The sequence below is a fragment of the Agrilus planipennis genome, unplaced genomic scaffold (assembly GCF_000699045.2).
Source record: "Agrilus planipennis isolate EAB-ADULT unplaced genomic scaffold, Apla_2.0 scaffold194, whole genome shotgun sequence".
Taxonomy (NCBI): domain Eukaryota; kingdom Metazoa; phylum Arthropoda; class Insecta; order Coleoptera; family Buprestidae; genus Agrilus; species Agrilus planipennis.
This window is the reverse complement of record NW_020438909.1, coordinates 40,512-63,146: the sequence shown is the minus strand read 5'-3', so window position 1 is coordinate 63,146 and position 22,635 is coordinate 40,512. Positions and strand designations below refer to the sequence as shown.

At 34.2% G+C, this 22,635-nt stretch overlaps 1 protein-coding gene across 4 annotated transcripts; it reads left to right on the top strand.

The window, feature by feature from the left end:
* Window positions 1-434: 434 nt before the first annotated feature.
* On the top strand, window positions 435-21,063 carry LOC108741654 (protein bric-a-brac 1). Of its 4 annotated transcripts, none has more exons than XM_018476521.2 (5): window positions 435-2,074; window positions 18,566-19,035; window positions 19,093-19,545; window positions 19,606-20,260; window positions 20,333-21,063. In XM_018476521.2, the coding sequence occupies exons 1-5, from the start codon at window positions 1,972-1,974 to the stop codon at window positions 20,545-20,547; spliced, it is 1,896 nt and encodes a 631-aa protein (XP_018332023.1). In that variant the 5' UTR covers window positions 435-1,971; the 3' UTR covers window positions 20,548-21,063. The 4 variants fall into 4 exon arrangements, with proteins under 4 accessions (XP_018332023.1, XP_018332025.1, XP_018332024.1 ...); XM_018476523.2 differs by having other exon boundaries at window positions 435-2,078; XM_018476522.1 differs by lacking the exon at window positions 435-2,074 and adding an exon at window positions 8,217-9,078.
* Window positions 21,064-22,635: the final 1,572 nt, after the last annotated feature.

Sequence of the window (22,635 nt, the reverse complement as noted above, 5' to 3'; positions counted from 1 at the left end):
TTCGAAAGACGATTTAATGACAATACTATCTTTCTTTGCGCCACTAATAAATGTTTCCTTACTAATAAAGACATTTCGTTTTTCTGTCGCATACACGGTGGCCCTCCTAACTTCATTAGAAATGTATCGTTGCACAGCCAGATTTATAACACAAAAAGAAAAACACATCCTTCCTGTTTTGAAGCGCTTCTTATTCAATCATCATGTGCCTAAGGTGGAAAGGACCGCCAGTGCGTACTAGAAAATCATTTTCCATTTTTCAAAATAATAAATCTGTTGGTCCGTGTCATGTCAATTTCAATCAAATGAAAATATGTTTGTATTAACAGAAATGTTGAAATACAATGTTATTTAAATATTTTAGTTATTTTCGTAACAAAAAACTGAAAATATCGAAATCTATTTGCTGGTATTTAGAGTGAAATAGTGAAAATATGTGCGCGTAAGAGTTTACAATGAAAATGCCTCATTTTCAGTTAATAATAAATTAGGAGTCATCAAGATAGTTTTAGTTTCGTCAAAAACACAAATTACACGTATTATCGCCAACTTCCGAAAGTTGGTCATTAGCGATGGCAGTTAATACGCAAGAATAATTAGAAGAATGATTGAGTTGGTTAAAATATACCAAAAATGACCTTAGCATGTTCATTTTCCCATCTCATTAAGTCGGTTCAAAGTAAAGAATCTTTACAAAACAATTTTAATAACCTTTTCAGCCTTGAGAAGTTTCAGGACATTTCAACATTTTCAGCACCTAATACCTATAATACTGCGACTTTATTTCCAATATATAATACGTTGATTTTTATTGATTTTTAATTTTAATTAATAAAATCACATATTAGTTAATGCCTCCTGATTCAAACGACGTCTTATATTTTTCATGTTTGTAAATTTTCTAAAAAACAAAGTTTTACCCAATTTATACTTGAAATGTTTTATTTGTGCATGGGTAATCGAAGGAGAACCAATTATCCTTCAAAAAGGACATCTACTAAATATTCATCTACAGTATCTGTGAAGATAATCCAAAATTGGAATATAACTAATGCTTTATATCGAAAAGTATAGAGTTAGTACACTTGATCCTTGGTCAAACTATCACATCACTCAAACAAAAGATTCCCCATGCACATTAACCCCGCGGCAGCGGCACAGCAAGCTCTTCACAGTGCACAAAACTGCAAGACAACAATACAAAAAAGCGGAAACATCAATATTCAACGCAAATTCTGATAACCCCAGACTGCCTTTCATGAACTCGATAATAACACAAAACTAGCACTTGCATAGAAATGACTTGTTGTTATTGTTACAGCTAAACCGTGAACGTACGATCACATGAATATATTTATGAAGCAAGATAACAAAGTGTTTTAGCACGAAATGAAAAATAGCGGTTTTGAAATTATTTGTAACAGATCGTCCCTACTCGATGGAGATTTGTTCGACGATGAGTGGCTTTTGCGACGATCTAAGCTTTTCGCGAACCAAAGCGCGAATGAGAGCGAAGCGCGATCCGCGAATTGTACGTCGCACCAAACATAAAACTCTTAATCCACAAGATCGCGCGATCTCGGTTTTTGCACACGACATGTTCGGGAGGCGAGTGTACCTCAACTTTTGCAATGTTACGCTGGTCAAGAATCATCATTCATTAGCGGTACAAGTGAATGTCCTTAGTGCAGGTCGCAATAAACATACATCAGACAGACGTAACTGTGTTTTGCGTAATTTTGCGAACGTGTTCGGCGGCGTCATCCGTTATAACGGTGTTTTGCGTACGTACAAACCAACACAACTAACCACAAGTACCTTCCTACTATCACGAAAGAACAGACTCAACTATCAATGAAGTTGATGACAAAATGTTGCAGGGACATATGAAATACATAAAATTCTGAATGCACATTTCATCGCGGATGCAATATCTTATTTTTGAGTCGCTGCTATCTTGTTGTCAGGCGAATGTTTGCGAATGTTTTTGCAACGGACTGTGATATAACAAGTTCTTTTCCCATGTTGGAAAAATCTTTTGAAAACCAAGTGGATTTTTCTACAATCAACGAAGGTAGGTACGTTTTTGTAATATCTCAAGAGAAACACAACACTGTTTCATTTACCTATTTAAAGTAAGTACACACAATATTTAGAAATAGTTTACGACATTCAAAAACAAGACGTAATGAACTGTCGAATCCTACAAATGTATAATAAATGATGCGGCCCTCAAAATGGGAAAACTGAAAACAACGAAACTAACTAACATGCATGAGTGCAAAGATGATAAATCTTCAACATATATACGATCTTTGTCACATTATAAAGCAACAAATCATAATGGAAATATTGAAAATGTCCTTCTTACATTCCCCAAATTTCCTAAGTCACTCAGTCACATCGACATAAATCTACCAACAACGGTAAACTAGCTGCAATATCCGCTTTTGCGAAAGCAAAACATCAACCATTCTTTACTCTAAACTGAAGAATTACATATTTAAGGATTGATATTCTAATCTGAGATTCCCAAGTTAGTTGATAAACCCTGTAACTACATAAAATCCAATTATTACAACAATTTCTACAACTTTTGTTATTTATATCTGCAAATCTAAGAATTACATGTATCGCTACCTGCTAAGCAATATTCACTTCGTTTATTTAAATATCAATCCCTCATGTAATTCTGGAGAGCGATATTCTATTTAAAATTTATGTTGGCACTGAAAAAGATAAGGATTCAAGTTTGCTTTTTTTGATAAGGGCACAACGATAACAATTACAAACGATACATTCTTCAATTCTTATAAACACTGACTGTGGAAATAAATTGCATTCTTACTTTAAACAATTAATGTTTATTATCCCTTTCACTCAAAACAGCATTAAACCATCAACATAAATAAAAACAAGTGTCTTTAAATCTCTAGTAACAGGTAAAATCAATTATAGGTATATAATGTAATTAGCAATGCATACAGTAAGTTAATAATTAACAATTTTTTCTACGTAAATTGTAGTCGGACGATTAAAAAACATTGCAAATGATTAAAATGTTTTGTATTAACCTTGAATGCAGTTGGATAATAAACAAAAAAAAAACAGTCCTTTTATCGTATCTTCTTATCAGCACACAATAATTTTTGTAATCTACTTCATTAAAACAAAATATTGAGAAAAAAAATCTTCGCATTTACATAACGTGTGAATGTTATATCTATATGTAGGTAACAGGTGCTCTTTAGATATAGTTTAAAAGGACTGTTCTAAAACGTAGACGTAAAATTAATTCGTCATAGTGAACGCAAAATCAGACATTATATATTATATTTTTATATCCAAACGAAGCGTCATTATTTAAAATTGTTGCAAATATTCGTTTTTGGTTAGAAGTTACAAGCATTTTAAAGAATTGATTGGTATGGTTAAATGACCATTTTCAGAATAAAAGTCCCGCTCGATCACCCAATTAAAAACTTAAACTTTTGTGTGTTTTATTTCCACCAGTTACTAATGCTTGCAATCCTTTCGGACCATTCCGAAAGGAAGACCTTTTTCAATCTCCTTTTACGAATCCTGGAAATGTGTGTGGGTGATGGTGGTTGGGGTGAGAAAGGCGAGTCGGACAAAACGAAAACAGAAGAGAAATAAAACATTATTTTATTACTACTGTCCTAGCATTCGTCTAAGTATGTGATCCAAGAAAACTATAAAGAAACATATACCAGGGCAACTAATGCAGGTGTAGGCAGACAGTCCCTCCGGGCTATGCCAGAGGGAAAACCCTCTTCAGTCTCCTTTTAGGAATCATGGAAATGAGTGTGGGTGCTGGTGGTTGAGGTGAGAAAGATTATCTGTGGAATATAATTACTTTCCCAGCATTTGTCCAAGTAAGTGATCCAAGGAGACCACAAAATTACAGAGCTGACGGATTCGGAATCATAACGGTGTTCTCCCGAATGCAAACCTCAGCAGATCTAAATCCTTTGGATTTTTGTTTATAGAGGCACATGAAGCAGCTCTAGTCTATCGAATTGAAGTCAGTAGGTATCCATTAGCAGTTAGTCGAAAGAATTCAGGATGTAGTTAACCAAATAAGAAATCGTCCGAATCTTTAGTCCGCCCATGTATGGCTTCCATTTGATCCGGTGGTGAACATTTTCATTGTCAATTATTAATAAAGTTTTTTGTAACTTCTAAACGAAAACGAATTGGACCCACGTTCATTTAAGAAAAACTTGTTTCGAATTAACCCAGCCTTCGGACAAAGTTTGTCATAAAGCTCATAAGACACACTGTATAGTATTGAAGTGACGATTAACAGCGTCGTTGGATTCAGTGATTAGTGTTGGTGTATCAATGATAGAACAGTCATTAAAGAGCTATCTAAATATAAACCTGTTTGCCTTTTTTTTACACTCGTGGCGCCATTTTTTTAATGACATTTGATTATCACGTTGTTGAAAAGAACCGGTAGTTGTTACCTACCTATGGTACGGATCTGAAAAGCTCTTGTGCAAGCTTAAATGATAATAGTAGAATCAATTAGTAATGTGCAATGTAATAAAAAAAAGATCAAAAATAGACCGTCAGTGCAACGCATTAACAACAAATTAATAGTTGTACAATGGGCTATTAAAGAGATTGTACTTTATATAATAAACATTATTACGAAGCGCCGCTTCGGCCGTCGTGTCCGTCGTCGTTGTTGAAAGTCAAGAACCGCCATTGTACATGTTTATTATGGACTCGTGCATACACATGCACTACCACATACAAACAAGAATTTTGTTGATGATTTGTGCAACAGTCACCGTTGGTACGTTATCAGTCGTCCGATAAGATGAAAAGTCTGGGCGGACTGCGTTGTTTACATACACTATGCTGTTCACATTAAGTACTTTATATCCCTGTCGTCTCTTTTGTATAATACGTACGTCTGAAACACACGTACAAAGCAAAAAAGATAAAATTTCTTTGTTATATGTGCAAAAATTATTCTGCCTGTTCTGATCGCTGTTTTTCTACGGTTTTCCTCGGATCATTAGACAAATACTGGGGCAGTTACAATCCACACATAAACAATACCTAATAATCCTTTACTTATCATCTATCTTCATTTCGCCTGTATCACCTTTTTTTACTCATTGCAACCGAAGAGATTGAAGGGATACTCTTCCGCTCTACGCTCCAGCTTTTCACAACGTCGTAAAGAGACTGCCCACCTACTTTCATTACCAGTAGGCTACATTCAAACATTCAAAAGCTTTTCTGGCACTGATAGTGAGGAATACAGTTAGAATAAGAACTGATGTGACTATTGTATACTATTATTCAATACTCCAGCAGCAAACAAATCTCGATTTACTATCTTTCAGAAAACTACTGTGTAAAAGAAATTTAAAAAATGGATTTTCCATATTGCATATAAGTATACATAAATTTCTTAGTACTTATTATCCGCATTGTATATTCATACGCATAGATGCCCCTCTCGTTTTATCAGTTATTGAAACGTTACTTTTGACTCTTGAACTTCACTTGTCGTAAACAACGGGGCTGTTTCACTGTACTGTGTAAACATTCTATAAATGTCCGATTTTATTGTTCTAATTTTAGGCTTTGCTTACTTCTTCAGCGGCAGGAGATACCACGTAGTGCTCCAGTCCAAGTTGACGGCTGAAGAGTTTTTTTCTTGTGCCGTCACAACTTAAACTTGAATTTCAGATCTTCAACGCATCATCAAAGTAAAATGATCAACAAATACAAACGTAACCGAGCTCAAAAGTGTGAATGAATGGTAAAATTGAAGTTTAGGAAGTGTAGAAAGGATTTCAATACATATAATCGTAATGAACTATTTTGCATCGATTCATAACACTCAATGACGAGATATCGATTCAGCAAATCCAGCAAATCAGGCATATGTGCGTATTTTGCTGTGAATTTCTCCTTTCTCAAAACACTCATTAATTTATATATAACTACCACAATAGTTTGCACCTAATGATGTCCTATAGTAAGGCATAATGTACATAAGGTTCTTATTAATGTTGTAAGGGGTTTGTTGTAAAATATTATCTTTCATATAATTCTTTTGCTGCTTTAAATGCATAATACATCAAAACCTATTGAGTAAATAGGAATGATATTAATTACTGTTTAAAATAAAGAAAAAATAATCGTGACATATTTCGTGGGCAACTTTTTTCTGATGTATCGCTTTGCTGATTCGTAACAATTTGTTAAAGAAAGAGGCTGCTACAGTAAATGTTTGTTCAATTTTATAAAATGCTTTTGTATTCTGTGTTAAAGAATACGGAAGCATCAGGAAGTTCAGTGCACTTTTCCATAAGTTCGATATTTTTTATCTGTCGTGGCATTCCATTAGAAGCAACGGTACCCTCTCCTTGGCCCCCCTTCCTCCCTGCACTGCACTGCAACACACCACGGTTATTGGAACGAATGCATTCATATTATAACGAGTTTTAATTCAACGAGATCTTTCTTATAATATCAAACATTCAAGTTTCGAGAACTAACGGGCCATTTTCATTTAACTACTGACTCCTCTACTGCAGCATAATATTGTACTGCTGCGTTCCCTGACCATCTTCTTGTTTGATAAGTACGTATTAATATACTTGATGATATACATCCTTGCATGGGCAAATACTTTTCTCAAGCAAACAATCTATTTATTCGCTTATTCACAACTTACACATCAAGTATTGTCAAAATTAATTTATTATTTTAAATTGCAATAAATAGACGTACATTCTGAAGTATGTAAATCGTATTCTAGACAGTGTACCAAGGTTTCCATTTTTCCACTTTATGAATGTTTTCTTTATGGCCAAAAAGTAATAAAATATAAAGTAAATTAATAAAGAGAACAATAAAATGTATGTTTTCGTAAAGAGAATTTATGATTATGTTACAATTCTTTTGCAAGCATACAGAAGCTCAAGAAAATGAAACGAAACTTGCAAACTAAACGTGATATGCAAAATTAGAAACAAAAGGATTTGCATTATTTATCCATCATTATGTTGGACAAAAAAGAAATATGACAAGAAAATTGCCAAAGACAAGACAATAGTAAATCGACAAACAACCCTCAAAAAATGTGGTGTACAAATAATAAAAGTTTGCATGCTATACGTTTTGAAACACGCATCAATGTTAACTTTTGCGTGAGAGATGTGGAAATTGATAAGGGGATTTGCAGAATGCATACCGAAATAATGAAACAGGGGAGCAAACAGCGGCAGGTACTCTACACCCTAAGGGTTTTCCTGCCGCAGAAAAACTACTTTATATGAACCCATTTAGCTTAATGCACAATTTCGAAAATATATGTCTACGATAATTTAAAAAAAATAATGGATTATAAAAATGTACCTTTCGATAAATTTCACTCGGACTCATAAGACACACTGTATAGTATTGAAGTGACGATTAACAGCGTCGTTGGATTCAGTGATTAGTGTTGGTGTATCAATGATAGAACAGTCATTAAAGAGCTATCTAAATATAAACCTGTTTGCCTTTTTTTTACACTCGTGGCGCCATTTTTTTAATGACATTTGATTATCACGTTGTTGAAAAGAACCGGTAGTTGTTACCTACCTATGGTACGGATCTGAAAAGCTCTTGTGCAAGCTTAAATGATAATAGTAGAATCAATTAGTAATGTGCAATGTAATAAAAAAAAGATCAAAAATAGACCGTCAGTGCAACGCATTAACAACAAATTAATAGTTGTACAATGGGCTATTAAAGAGATTGTACTTTATATAATAAACATTATTACGAAGCGCCGCTTCGGCCGTCGTGTCCGTCGTCGTTGTTGAAAGTCAAGAACCGCCATTGTACATGTTTATTATGGACTCGTGCATACACATGCACTACCACATACAAACAAGAATTTTGTTGATGATTTGTGCAACAGTCACCGTTGGTACGTTATCAGTCGTCCGATAAGATGAAAAGTCTGGGCGGACTGCGTTGTTTACATACACTATGCTGTTCACATTAAGTACTTTATATCCCTGTCGTCTCTTTTGTATAATACGTACGTCTGAAACACACGTACAAAGCAAAAAAGATAAAATTTCTTTGTTATATGTGCAAAAATTATTCTGCCTGTTCTGATCGCTGTTTTTCTACGGTTTTCCTCGGATCATTTAGACAAATACTGGGGCAGTTACAATCCACACATAAACAATACCTAATAATCCTTTACTTATCATCTATCTTCATTTCGCCTGTATCACCTTTTTTTACTCATTGCAACCGAAGAGATTGAAGGGATACTCTTCCGCTCTACGCTCCAGCTTTTCACAACGTCGTAAAGAGACTGCCCACCTACTTTCATTACCAGTAGGCTACATTCAAACATTCAAAAGCTTTTCTGGCACTGATAGTGAGGAATACAGTTAGAATAAGAACTGATGTGACTATTGTATACTATTATTCAATACTCCAGCAGCAAACAAATCTCGATTTACTATCTTTCAGAAAACTACTGTGTAAAAGAAATTTAAAAAATGGATTTTCCATATTGCATATAAGTATACATAAATTTCTTAGTACTTATTATCCGCATTGTATATTCATACGCATAGATGCCCCTCTCGTTTTATCAGTTATTGAAACGTTACTTTTGACTCTTGAACTTCACTTGTCGTAAACAACGGGGCTGTTTCACTGTACTGTGTAAACATTCTATAAATGTCCGATTTTATTGTTCTAATTTTAGGCTTTGCTTACTTCTTCAGCGGCAGGAGATACCACGTAGTGCTCCAGTCCAAGTTGACGGCTGAAGAGTTTTTTTCTTGTGCCGTCACAACTTAAACTTGAATTTCAGATCTTCAACGCATCATCAAAGTAAAATGATCAACAAATACAAACGTAACCGAGCTCAAAAGTGTGAATGAATGGTAAAATTGAAGTTTAGGAAGTGTAGAAAGGATTTCAATACATATAATCGTAATGAACTATTTTGCATCGATTCATAACACTCAATGACGAGATATCGATTCAGCAAATCCAGCAAATCAGGCATATGTGCGTATTTTGCTGTGAATTTCTCCTTTCTCAAAACACTCATTAATTTATATATAACTACCACAATAGTTTGCACCTAATGATGTCCTATAGTAAGGCATAATGTACATAAGGTTCTTATTAATGTTGTAAGGGGTTTGTTGTAAAATATTATCTTTCATATAATTCTTTTGCTGCTTTAAATGCATAATACATCAAAACCTATTGAGTAAATAGGAATGATATTAATTACTGTTTAAAATAAAGAAAAAATAATCGTGACATATTTCGTGGGCAACTTTTTTCTGATGTATCGCTTTGCTGATTCGTAACAATTTGTTAAAGAAAGAGGCTGCTACAGTAAATGTTTGTTCAATTTTATAAAATGCTTTTGTATTCTGTGTTAAAGAATACGGAAGCATCAGGAAGTTCAGTGCACTTTTCCATAAGTTCGATATTTTTTATCTGTCGTGGCATTCCATTAGAAGCAACGGTACCCTCTCCTTGGCCCCCCTTCCTCCCTGCACTGCACTGCAACACACCACGGTTATTGGAACGAATGCATTCATATTATAACGAGTTTTAATTCAACGAGATCTTTCTTATAATATCAAACATTCAAGTTTCGAGAACTAACGGGCCATTTTCATTTAACTACTGACTCCTCTACTGCAGCATAATATTGTACTGCTGCGTTCCCTGACCATCTTCTTGTTTGATAAGTACGTATTAATATACTTGATGATATACATCCTTGCATGGGCAAATACTTTTCTCAAGCAAACAATCTATTTATTCGCTTATTCACAACTTACACATCAAGTATTGTCAAAATTAATTTATTATTTTAAATTGCAATAAATAGACGTACATTCTGAAGTATGTAAATCGTGTTCTAGACAGTGTACCAAGGTTTCCATTTTTCCACTTTATGAATGTTTTCTTTATGGCCAAAAAGTAATAAAATATAAAGTAAATTAATAAAGAGAACAATAAAATGTATGTTTTCGTAAAGAGAATTTATGATTATGTTACAATTCTTTTGCAAGCATACAGAAGCTCAAGAAAATGAAACGAAACTTGCAAACTAAACGTGATATGCAAAATTAGAAACAAAAGGATTTGCATTATTTATCCATCATTATGTTGGACAAAAAAGAAATATGACAAGAAAATTGCCAAAGACAAGACAATAGTAAATCGACAAACAACCCTCAAAAAATGTGGTGTACAAATAATAAAAGTTTGCATGCTATACGTTTTGAAACACGCATCAATGTTAACTTTTGCGTGAGAGATGTGGAAATTGATAAGGGGATTTGCAGAATGCATACCGAAATAATGAAACAGGGGAGCAAACAGCGGCAGGTACTCTACACCCTAAGGGTTTTCCTGCCGCAGAAAAACTACTTTATATGAACCCATTTAGCTTAATGCACAATTTCGAAAATATATGTCTACGATAATTTAAAAAAAATAATGGATTATAAAAATGTACCTTTCGATAAATTTCACTCGGATTTCAAATAGAAAAAACAAAACCTATGATGGTTGCAAACTGTGAGTGGACAGAAAATAGTTTAGAATATTCTAATAAAACATTAAAGGATGATGAAGCAAAGAAATTCTAAAAGGGTCAAGTAAGTTTTCGTAGTAATCGACCAGCCAGAGACTGCGTGCTAAATAGTTAAAGAATCACTTCAATATTCAGTACCTACATTAGAACATTATGCCGTTGCGGCCCAGTCGGAAAGGCGGCTACGTTGAAGTCGGTGGAGGTCCAAAGTTGGGCTTTTTACTGAATAAAACAGTGGCTATTCCTCCGTCACCTACATACTTTACACGCGCACATCATCGATCATCAGCATTCTAAGTACAATACAATATGACGCACGAATTGCGTGTGAAATTACTTTACCCAAAACTCTATCTATAACACAATGCCAATATGTTATTAGCTACTAATAGTTAGGGAAATTGGTATGTGATGTAGGTTTTGATCCAGGTGGAAATCGAGCTACAAATTATGAGATGTTTTAAACAAATGCAGTATTAATTGATTCAGTTACGAATTTTATCCTTGATACAGGGTTGAATAGCCAAAACATACATATAGTTCCACTCTTAAACCTTGAAACAGGACGTTTCTTTTCTACTTTTTTGATGACGCCTTATGACATCGTCATGGTTAAAAAATACTTAATGTCTTTTTTAAAACAGAGAACAAAAAAGAAAACCAAAGATTTTATTGTACCATTTGATATTTTGACATCCTTTTTACATACTTAACCTTTAGACATATTGCTAAACATATATACGTATATTTCAAATGAAGAGATCAACGTTCCAGCTTTATTATTACATTTTTGCTAGGCTATTTACAGTTCTGTTTTATCAAAACAACCTTTCTTAATGACACGTCCGTGAACTTTTCTTTGAGTCGCAAGCCTATTTCTTATATTTTCGCCGCAGAAGACGCTGTTTTTATTACATCGTTACAAGCCTATGCATTGTAAAATTTAGAAGCGTTTGAGATCTAGTGATATAGGAGTAAAAATACCCATGTTAGAAATGGCAAGAGATGAGGTATCTCCTAAGAATGAATAGGTGAACAAAGGGCGTAATGGAAGTCAAGAGGAAATTGGCGAGATATTTTTTTATAAATTGAGAGGACACCTTCTCAAATGAAGGACTAGTTGGAGACATATTAAAAGCACAAACAACAGGGATGGGGGTAAACTTAGATTAGATTACAGTGGTAGTTAGAAATGTAGGTTTTTTTGATTTTAAATGTGAAAAGGAGAAGCTGAAGATCATTGAATGATGTTGGGAATGTTTCAGAATAATCACTTTTAAAATAAGTAACGCGTTCATCATCATGTTGTACTCTTTTTTTTTTTTCAATAATTTCCAACGTAAGACCCAAGGTGCACACAAAATTCTATTTCAATTTAATCAGTAGAGACTCTACATGAACTTTCTGAAGGAAGCACACTTTAAAGCATGTGGAACATTTGGCAACCAAACTATGAATCCTGCCTTCAAGAAAAGGCTTCATGTCTGTCTAGATACAAACCGTGAATACGTAAGCACAATAATAATAAAGTATACATCTGAATATGTAGTATGTATGAGTAGCTGCGCGTATGCAAATGTAATATGGGTATGTTAGGATTTACTTTAATGACAATGTCTAGGCTATGAAGAGGACATGAAGCAAGCAAAGTCCATACGTCCATGAAGTGAGGAAGCCTATTAGACGACGACGTGTGGTTTTGTGGCCAAGGCCAACTACTCGATGCATTTTTTGTTTTATAGCGCTTCCTAGGCCCGGGCCTACCCAGAAAGTTAGGTACAACTTTTTAACTATTATTGCGTTCCGCGACGATGGTCACCCGAAACAGAGAACAGAAAAAATGAACGACAATTATCGAAACAAACTAATATACCTACAAATGAAAATCCAGCATTTTACACACAATTTGTAGCAATCACTTCGAAGTGAATCAAATTTGCAAAAATTTAATTGAATTTTTTCTGGGCACACTTGGTGAAACGTATCTGTATACACTTATAAAAGGATACACAATCGACGTCCAGCCCAAACTCGTGGGTATAGAAACTTAAATTTTGTACAGACGTTTCTTATGCAAGGTACCTAGATGAGCACTAAGAAAAAATTTTTTACAATTCAACCACAAAAGTGGTGAAAAGGCAGTTCAAAATTTCATGGCACATCCCAAACCGCTGAGTCAGGAATCATGATAACTTGATACTTTGCATAAAAGTTCCTTAAAGAACGCTATAATCCACCATAAAATGAGCTTTCAGCTAAAGGTGTAAAATGGGCGTTTGCGATGTAAGCGAATTGCACGCGGGCAATAGATAGTTGTTAAATACATTAAATGGATGATCACAATATTTGTTCAAATAAGAAACTCGCCATTTAATTTTTAAGAAGTCCTATACTTTTTTCTGCCAAAGATTAGCAGCAACTAATAGTGCGCCTACGATAATTTTTCCTGATATCAGGGACGAAAGCGTCACATAACCACCCAGGTAAGAATGTATTTAAACATCCGCTGCGTGGAAATTGTCACTCGAGCCGAAGATGACATTGGAAACCACGCAGAGGATATTAAAATCCTTTCCTCATAAGGAATACCTAAATGCGATTTCTTCCCTGGGAGAGAATGTCGCTTTTACATATATAAATATTGTACACTTTCGATAGAGGTACAGTAAGGAGTTGTTGTAATATTTTGTATATAATTCAAATAAAGTTTAAATTCGTATTACTTAGTAATAATAATTTTAGTCATTCGTATTTATGTGGAATAACCCTGCGCAAGTGGAAGTATGCATCAAAGACAACAGCTTTCAGCATTCAGGAAAGACAAACAAAAATTACGACCTAACTACATTTATTGTCATAAAAAAGTCCTCTTCGACATTGGCTACGTTTTCACTGAATTCGAACGAAATAAGTGTGTACTTTCACATTATTATTGACGTCTAATTACTTATTAGAACACTGTGATTAACTAACCCATTGTTGTTTGCATTTCGTACATTCAAAATAGATAATCGGCTTAAAAAGTATCCAAATACAAACAGGAATTATTTGGCGACTTTTGCAGTTTGACGTTTTGCTACGTTTACTTTTATAAGTACCTCCTGTACACTGCATTATAAAATGTTTTTTTAATAGGTGCCTATCGCTTATGCTCTTGGAATTCACGTTCCTTCTGGCAAGCTCGTTTGGTTTTGCGGCAAATAACCGAATTCAATGTTAATTTCAAGGTAAATTGTTGGCGGTTAAACTTGTTTACGAACTGATAAATAATTTTAAAACAAATGCGGCCAAAGTGTAAAAACTTATTTTTTTTCGTCTTCACTTCAATTCCGATTTATAACAATTCGAAAATAAAAGAATAATTCCTGTATTCGTATCAATGGTCAGATCTTTTGATATACAGAAGTATATTTTGCTTTGCTTGAAATACGTATAAACGTACCTTTCTAGCTTAATGCATAATTACTTTATAGTCTTCATTACCTCATTGATGGTAATAATTAACTTTTGTGTTTTACATGCAATTTCTTCGGGGAAACCCAGTTTTCTGTTTCCTGACCAACTCCAATCAAACTTTTACTCTTACACAATTTGCATGATTATTAATTTTGCAATACAAATTTACAAACCGAAATAATTTTATAAAACTCAAATGCCTTCTCATCCATACGGTAATAAATATTTTGTAAAATATTAAACTAAAGTACGTAGTACAGGTACCTATATAACTTCTTATTATGTGTAATTTTCTTTTTTCGCAATTCTCTTGATATTTATACAGATTTTCAAACTCTGTTATCAAATTGATATAAATATAAACACTTCCAGTTTGAAACTTGCGCAATATTAAAGGGAAATCAAATATTTAGTTTCAAAATTATAAAATTTTCGTATAATTCGCATTCTTAACATTCTATTTTGTGTTGTGAACATAACGATTACTGAATAAATATCTAAATATTTGATTTAAAGATTTTGGTCATTCGCAATTTAATTCTGTCAATGTTTTGTAATATTCAATTAATAATTGTTTCTTTTTTTTTTATTAAAAAAATCTATGTCAGAAGTCAATTTATTGTATGCATATAAAAATGCCTATAGGTGAGGTGTTATGAAAATTTTATGTGTCATCATTTGCGGGTACTTTAGAGGGGAGGGGAGACATACTTTAAAAGTAGCTTTTCTTAATTACCATGTCTAACGTTAATTTCGGTAAATTTTAATGATTCAAAATGCAAGTTTTAAGTATTTTGCTTTGTTTATGTGCCATCAAAAACACTAACGTCGATTAGGTATATCGGAATAACAATTACATTATAAAATTTCTGCATTAAAAAACAGTTGCAAATCAGCTGTAAGTATCTATACATTTCTGAGACTTACTTCAATTTTTTATGCTTAAATAAATAAAGGGTATCACACCTGAACAACCAATTTTAGCCTAGAATGAAATTGCTTGACACATTTAATCCAATTGTTATCTGTAGTGATAAGTTTACATGATTCTGTTACTTTTGTCGAAAAAAAAAAGGGGTTGCAAGCAGAGCGCTAAAGGCCCAGCATGTCTGAGCGACTAACGAAATTTGTTGTGCGGTTCGCCAGCTTAAAATAAAGCTTCAGACGTGACTTCCTCCTGGTGCAAGATATGCAACCTAGAAAAATGCTAGTGTGCGTGTCCCAAAAACCGATGCACTATACGCTCTAGCCCATACGAGTATCGCGTCTAGTGCTAGACAATGACGACATCCTTGGCAAAGAAAAGGATAGCTATCATTGTCTAGTCTCTAGTCCTTCCTGATTGCGATCCGCCGAGCCACCTTACCCCGCGGACCAGTGCGTTTTGATACCCCCTCCACATCGATAGCCCTTCACCCCCGCATGTTGCGTGTGAATTGATACTAACCCCCCACTATACGTAGGGCTCGTTGAAGCATTTTACAGAATTCGTGCGGGCGTTTTGACGGAAAGTTGTACGCGTAAAAAAACACGCGCAGTGCGTGCACTTGTCTGCTGGACCGCTGCTGCTAATAATCCAGAGGTGCGCCTTTTTATTTGGACTATACGTTTCGAGACGATTTTTCCTCTGGAAATTCGAAAGTGCTAATGTTCACCTGAATTTTTAGTTTTTTGAGTAAGTTTTTTTCTTTGATTTATTTTTTGCATGCCCAAAACTTTTAAGCAAACAAATGTAAGTATTTCCCTTAATTTATTCAAATTTGCAAAAATTGCAATTTCTTGTTTATTTAATAATAATCTTGAATGTGCACATTTCAAAAAAGTGTATGATAACCAAGAAAAATTTTACTTAATTAGTGAACTATAAATAATAACAGTTGCAATTTTTTATTGTTTATATTTTGATCTCAAAACATAGATAATTATTTGACCAACAGTATTCCTTATAAAAGCGTTTGTGGTAGGTACTATGCAGATTAATCACAGAAAAAATATTTCAAAAATTCTGACATAAAACTACATTAACAATTTCATTTTGTAAGAATGGCACTATAGACAACTTACATAAATAAGGATGTATGTAAATATTTTTAAATTAGCATATGGTGTAATAAAGAGGGACGTCTACCAGTGACTAATTTTGACTTAAAAAGTAAAAAAATTTCAAATGCGATATATATTAGTTGTATAGATTGTATTTACATATATTAGTTTGTATAATACTATGCACTATACAAGCAGTAGCAGTAATTTTTTCTTCGTTATGCCATTATCGCTATAGCCTGTGGTTATTGTGTACCTATTCGTAAACTTGTGTGCACTTAAGATAATCGCCTGCGTAAGGTCACGTTGTCCATCTTTTTTTGAAAATTTTGCACTTTTATTGTCGCCAAAAGTCGCTCGCAGGTAAATAGTTAATGAGATTTAACAAAATTTAATAAACCTTTTGTATTTCGATTACATGTACCCAGAAATACCTAATTTTAATCGAATACGTAATATCTAGCATTAAATTAAATTGCTCGTACTTGTTTACTGAAATTATTTGTTTAAAATATTTATGCACCTGCAGTAATTATTGAACCCATATTATTTATCAAATAATTGTATTTTCTGAATTCATTTGTCTGTCTAAAATTGTTTTAATGAGCGAATGTTAAATCAATTTAATTAATTAATTAAGTTTTTTTTAATGTCATCTCCATCATAAGGTGGTCAGTTCGATAACTGGTTGGACACGCACCCCCACTCTTTTCTATCCCGAGGTAATCTTCGCATTTTCCTTGAACTACAACATCCTACATCCTTAACTATTTGTGAACGATAATCTAATCTTAGTCTATCTCTCCTTCTCCTCTTAACTCCTGCTTCTGCTTCTAATATGTCTCTGACTAGCCCTTCATGCCTGAGAAGGTGTCCTACCAACCTATTTCTTATTGACTTCGATAGCGTCCTAGTAATAATTTTTAATGCACATTACATAAATATCCACTAAATAGCCGAAGGAAATGGTTAATAAAATAAATAAAATATGCGAAGTCCAGTACACTCGTTAAAACATATATAAAAGGGATAACGTACTGTGTTGGGCACTAAAACCTTTGCAGGTATCCCTACGGAGATCGCACAAATAAAAGAATAAGGAAAATAAGTTTATAAGTTAATCCTATATTTAACAATTTCTTTTAAATTGAAAAATCCTTCAAGTTCGACATTATTGGTAATTTAACAAGATGCTCCTGTATCTATAGGTATGTAATGTTGAACTTCTTAGCAAGCCAAATACTTATAAACTATATTTTGGCAATGTCAGATAGCAAAAAAAAGGGTGCTGTTGTTGAGGGGTGCGAAACTTGAAGAACGCCAATAGGAAACGTGTTCTCATACGGGACAGGGTAAGTCGCACAGAATATCCAAATATAGCTGAAGTTGCGACTTAAGAGGGTGAGAGTGCGCATAGATAATGTGTGGTGGTTAAGTTTTAAGTAAAATTTTACTATTGTTGCGTTTTTAGTTATTAATTTTAAAATTACAATAACAAGAATATGGAATTATGTACGCTTTAAACCAATGACGTAAGTGAACATAGAGATAGAGAAGGAACAATATTTAAATAAGCAATTATAATTTGTGCTCAGACAAATACAGATAAGATTTTTCGACACTTTTGAAAATTTTAAGAACGCCAATATCTATCGAAAATGGTTCGGATTATAATTTTGTTTTTCCTATGTACAAAAACAGCGAAAGTAATTTGAATCTTGGTATTTACGAAAGGAAATTATTATTGAACAAGCAAACTATAAAACATTCACTTTTATAGCGTAAATGGGTATACGTAAGTTTAGTAATAGAGCGAAATATTTTTTAAGCTTTTGAAAAGTTGCTATAAAGACGTCGCCGCCGCGCCGTACACTTCACGGACATTCTAAATTTTAATGAATTATTAATTGAGTCGATATCTATCTATCTCTGTTGACGAAAGTATATGCCTAAAAATTACACTTTAAACACGTGTGCTAGAAGAAAAGGAAGGCGAGAGTCAAGAGTATAAGCTCACAAGGTCAATGGAATCGTTTGTTGACCGAATCTACTTAGCGAATTCAAAATTGAAATGACGAACCTTGGCAATAGTACGTAGCTTCGAAGACGGCTGAGTGTGGCAATGGTTGTAAAAAAATGCCTATTTCAGTACGTTGACATTTCACAACTCGGAAACGATGACTAGTTTACGTGAAAAAGATGGCTTTACAAAGGAAAACAATATGTTGTAGAAAAAAAGTAGTTTAACTAATGTGTCAATTATATTTATTTTAATATAGAGTATTTGCCAAAAGAAAAAACTCAATAAATATTTGTGTTTTATTTTAGACTTTCTTTCCCGATACGTTTGTTTAAAGCATTAAAAGAAAGAATTGCCTTAGACTCCCTAGAATGTAAATTTCCATAAGCAATGTCTCTTTTTACTGTTTTCAGATCGATCTAAATTGACCTTTTTAAAATTAACCGAAATGAGTACCACGGGTCAGCAATATTGTCTCCGATGGAATAATCATCGCACAAATCTGCTGTCTGTGTTCGATGAACTTTTACAAAACGAATCTTTTACGGACGTAACTCTTGCTTGTGATGGGGGAAATCCCGTAAAGTGCCATAAAATGGTCCTAGCTGCTTGCTCACCTTATTTCCAAGCCCTTTTCACTGGCTTGCCGTGCAAGCATCCAATTGTAGTGCTCAAAGATGTAAAATACTCAGAAATTAAAGCAATATTGGAGTACATGTACAGAGGGGAGGTGAATGTTGCTCAAGATCAACTGGCGGCTTTACTTAAAGTTGCCGAGGCCCTTAAAGTGAAGGGACTCGTCGAAGAAAATAGGAGCGGAGAATCAAATGTTTTTGGAAGAGAAAAAGACGAAGAATCTCTCTCTCAGCATTCTTCACCTTCTGTTAGTTGTTATTTTACGATTTATTTGATATAGATATTAATACTTAATGTGTTTCAGATAAGCACAACCAGCGCAAATATACAGATTGCGCAAAGCACGAGTTCTTCTTCTCCGCCTCATTCTACAAATACAATTCAGTACTCAAAGAACTACAATATATACAACAAATCGAGCGTCGAACGAAATTCCAGGATGAATCTCCCCATGTGGGCAGTACCTGGATTACCGTTACCACATCACCCACCTCCTATACCTCCTCAAAGTCATCCCCATGCCGCAGCCACAGCGGCTGCTGCAATGCTCAGCACCTGTTACGAAGCTGCAGCTACAGATATGTCACCACTCAAACGAAAGAAGTTGTCAAGCTTACTGATGAACAGAGATACTCCTATTTTAAGGACGGTCTTGGGTCAAGGTCAGGTCGAATCGTCCGAACCCGTGAGTCTCGTCTGCCACTCTGAAAACCACAGTTCACCAGGGAATGGTCCAGAGCAGGAATCTTCAGACAAGGTCTGTTGTTACATTTATTCTTAAGTGTCTTTCCCAATGTTCACTTAAAAAATTCGTTAGCTTATGAAAAACGAACCCTCTGAAGATGCTCAATCGCCATACACCGACTTCGCCATGATGGATGACGAAGACAAGTCGAGACCCGCCGTTCCCTCGACGTCTCCTCAATCCTATACAAATGAGCTACGATCGTCTGGAATAGCGACATACGTGCCTGCTCAAAAACCAGAATGGAAACGTTACAAACAGTACACGCGAAACGACATAATGTCAGCGATAGAAGCTGTTCGAAATGGTATGAGTGCCTTGCAGGCTGCGAGAAAGTACGGAGTTCCGTCCAGAACGCTTTATGATAAAGTGAAAAAACTAGGGATAACGACAAGCAGGCCGTTCAAAAGAGGCTCGAATGGTAGTAGCGGCTGCTTTCCGTATGGTATAAGTGGCACTAGTTCACCTTATGGAGCCCTTTCGGAAAACGAGGATCCTGGTGTAAGTAATCATCCGGCTTTACTGGAAGCAAGCCATTTTTTACACGCTCTTGATGGAAGAGGAAACGACGAAAGGGAAGCTTTAGCGGCTATGGCTGTTGCCGCTGCTGCTCATGCTGTGGCTACTAGTCATTCTTCAAGTCCAAATACTAGAGGCGATAGGAGCCCTAGTCCGACCATGATGAAATACATGCACCACAGTAACATGTCTCCGTCTTCAGCACACGGTAAGTACTCATACCGATGCATTTCCACATATTTTACATTTTGGGTTTGTTGAAAAAATTGAATTGCTACAGAATCGAATGATGATCCCCACACAAATGGAACCTTCAAAACAGAGCATGATGACGATGATAATCAAGTAGAAGACTTATCGATGGGACGCAAACAAGAATCTCGCGTCATCATGCCTCCCATGAATCAGGTCTCGACGATCATAAAAAAGGACGAAATTGTAAAAGATTTGAGAGACGAGGGTAGAAGGGAAGTAGGAATGGACGAAGTAAAATAGCCTTTGGGCACTTGTTCTCAATATATTTTTTCCGGTTTCGAACCAGTGTCTCCGATACTTTAAATATGTAAAGCAAAAACGGTTACTGATGCTTGGACTGTATTCAGTGCAATATGTATTACCTGTGGTGTCTACCCGTACTCACCTATTTAGACGTAGGTAATATAGAAACTATTAGAATTTAATGATGCAGTGTGCCTAAACATAATAAGTGTTAGGGATCAGCTAATCTTGCTACAAGTTCCTCACACCAAACGTAACTTATAAGACTGATAGGTTTATGACCAATTTTTATTGAGACTGATTTCTGTAGCGAGTTGGTTACATTCAGGCTAATCCCTTTAGCAAATAACGTTGTAATCAAATCAATAAAACAAAAAAGAACTAAGAAGCATATCAGAGAATCATTTCAAATTAAATAATTTTAGGAAACCGTAGAATAATTAACGAAGGACTTCTTTCTGATTAAGCCTGTAGTGTGGATTACTTTTAAAATTGCTTTCCCGTGTGTGTAGTCACTCGNCCGTACTCACCTATTTAGACGTAGGTAATATAGAAACTATTAGAATTTAATGATGCAGTGTGCCTAAACATAATAAGTGTTAGGGATCAGCTAATCTTGCTACAAGTTCCTCACACCAAACGTAACTTATAAGACTGATAGGTTTATGACCAATTTTTATTGAGACTGATTTCTGTAGCGAGTTGGTTACATTCAGGCTAATCCCTTTAGCAAATAACGTTGTAATCAAATCAATAAAACAAAAAAGAACTAAGAAGCATATCAGAGAATCATTTCAAATTAAATAATTTTAGGAAACCGTAGAATAATTAACGAAGGACTTCTTTCTGATTAAGCCTGTAGTGTGGATTACTTTTAAAATTGCTTTCCCGTGTGTGTAGTCACTCGTATGGAAAACCAATCAAAGTTAAACTCGACTGGCCTCTTACATAGCACTGCATTTGAAATGTATAGATAGTTTATGGTTAAAATATAAAAATTGTTGCACGATACTAAAAATTAAAGTGCTTTAAAGTAATTTATCAAAACCGCAATCCAAACGAAACTATTAATCACATAAAAAAGTATGTTAAATATGCGTATATTTTTTTTAAACCGGTGTAATGTTAATTTTAGTTATGATACTTTCATCCTTTAAGAAAATGTAAATAGCTGTTGTTATTCTGCGGAGGGTTGTTAACCTTGTGAAGCACTATTTGTTATTTATTTTTTTGTTAAATACTGTGCCAGTTCACTTTCTACTTCAGTTCAAACTAATGAATTACCTAAATGTACAGTCGTTGAATATCAAATAATGGTGTTGTTAGAATAACTTTTAAAAAGTTTTTCAGTTACCCATACACTTACCTCATTTCGGTGCAATTTAAATACCTTACCAAACATATGCCATTTTGCCTTTTCACATTTATGGTGCCTTAATTTGTATGTTCACGCCCATAAAATTAATGTTAATATATCGTTTAGTAATACTACCACGTTATATTTTAATCAGTTATTGTTAAAAAATATGTAATTACGTATTTACAGGAGAATGGGCGCGCCTTATAATAGTAGTATAAAAATATTTAAAATATAAGACGTTTCTTTTACAGATTTCAAAGTCAAATGAAACAATCGATCATGATTATATTCGGTATTCAAAATTTTGTTCCATTCGCTTAATTTTTGGATGTAATTCGTCCCTAAAATTTCGTTAAACGTTGGGCAAGTTAAACAGTTATAAATAAAACTTTTTAAAACAAGTTTTTACTAAACACAAAACTAAATAAAAAAATGTGATGATTATTATTATTCATGTTAAAAGATATGGATTATGTGGTTTTGGGTTATTTATTTTAACACATGACAGTTACGTATTTAAGTAATTAATTGATGTATTAATTAGGCGGTAAATGTATAGTTTTGCCACTATTTTGTGTATTTTTTTGGCTGCATAATTGAATTATCTTTATAATAACAAGTAAAATCTGATTGAATTAAGTAATTAATTTTATAAACAGAAGCCAAAAGATTGCACATGTGGTTGTTATAGAATAAGCGTCCTTATTTTATTACGAAAAAAACTT

Excerpts from the sequence above, each read along its gene's own strand:
- LOC108741654 (XM_018476521.2), top strand. The coding sequence starts at position 1,972 with ATGTTTGCGAATGTTTTTGCAACGGACTGTGATATAACAAGTTCTTTT. Across the intron at positions 19,036-19,092 it reads CTCAGCATTCTTCACCTTCT|ATAAGCACAACCAGCGCAAA; the intron begins GTTAGTTGTTAT and ends AATGTGTTTCAG. Across the intron at positions 20,261-20,332 it reads GTCTCCGTCTTCAGCACACG|AATCGAATGATGATCCCCAC; the intron begins GTAAGTACTCAT and ends GAATTGCTACAG.